Source organism: Opisthorchis viverrini (genome assembly GCF_000715545.1).
Source record: "Opisthorchis viverrini unplaced genomic scaffold scaffold2057, whole genome shotgun sequence".
Classification (NCBI taxonomy): domain Eukaryota; kingdom Metazoa; phylum Platyhelminthes; class Trematoda; order Opisthorchiida; family Opisthorchiidae; genus Opisthorchis; species Opisthorchis viverrini.
This window is the reverse complement of record NW_008752361.1, coordinates 1-1,053: the sequence shown is the minus strand read 5'-3', so window position 1 is coordinate 1,053 and position 1,053 is coordinate 1. Positions and strand designations below refer to the sequence as shown.

Below are 1,053 nucleotides of genomic sequence, written 5' to 3'. Positions count from 1 at the left end.
CCATTGCTAGACCTTGTTCTTGAGTGTAAACCACGTTGTCGAAAACGAAGTGGGTGAGGTTCAGGCATGCTTTTATGCCTTCCACTATTTCATCCACCGTGAGCTGTGTCCGTTCTGAAAGGGTGGTGTCCGCTAGTAGCAGTCGCTTAGCTATTTCTAAAGAGTCTCCTTTGGGCACATTTGTATATAATGAATTGACATCGAAACTTACCAGGATGTCATCTGGTTCAACGGTAACCCCCGCTACTTTGTTGGCAAAGTCATACGAATACTTAATATAAGTACTAGATTTCCCGGTGAGGGGTTTTAAAATACCGGCCAAGAATCTGGCCAGTTCATGCGGTGGGGAACCTTTTCCGTTTACTATCGGTCTCACCGGGATATCTGGTTTATGGATTTTTGGAAGGCCATACAGTCGTGCTTGGATCGCACTTTTGGGGTACAATGGATACCAGTTACCTTCCCCTATGTGGTTCATCACGGACCGCAAATATTTGCCAACTTCGGCTTTATTCCTATTCATTATAGATGTAATATTCGCATTATCGATCACCCGGTAAGGATCCTCAGCTGGGTGTTGCTTAACCTGTAAATAATCACTCTTGTTCATGGCAACAGCGGCCTTACCCTTATTCGCCTTTGTAATCACTATGTTGTCCACCTTTGTTAGGGTGTTTAAGGCTCTTCGCTCTGCTGGTGTAATATTTGGAATTCCTGGCTGCTGGGACTTGAGGACTGTGACTAGCTGTACCAGTAGCTTCTCCGCCTCCGTTGGCGGGAGTTTTTGGATTATTTGTTTTGGATTATTTCTCCCGCCCTTATCGCCCTCTTGCTTACTGCAAAATTCAAACCTTTCTCTAAGAGACAACGCTCCTCCACACTTAGCGGTCTGTTTGATAGATTTAGCACGCGACAATTGGTGGGAGGTTTTGGATAACAGATTCAACTCCAGGGATTACCTCTTCCGCCCTTATCACCCTTTTGCTTACTGCAAAATTCAAACATTTCTCTCTAACGAGCGTTGTCCCACTGCACAAGCAAAAGTCGCTGGGC

General features: G+C 45.4%; 1 protein-coding gene across 1 annotated transcript in view; it reads right to left on the bottom strand.

Annotated features, from left to right (window-relative positions):
• Nucleotides 1-836, bottom strand: part of T265_15652 (hypothetical protein) — a gene marked incomplete at both ends in the record, with an annotated part of 78,968 nt that extends 78,132 nt beyond the window's left edge. The window contains one exon of the mRNA XM_009178867.1: nucleotides 212-836. Coding sequence (XP_009177131.1) covers nucleotides 212-835 — 624 coding nt within the window. The remainder of the gene's footprint in view (nucleotides 1-211) is intronic.
• Between the last annotated feature and the right edge of the window lie 217 nt (nucleotides 837-1,053).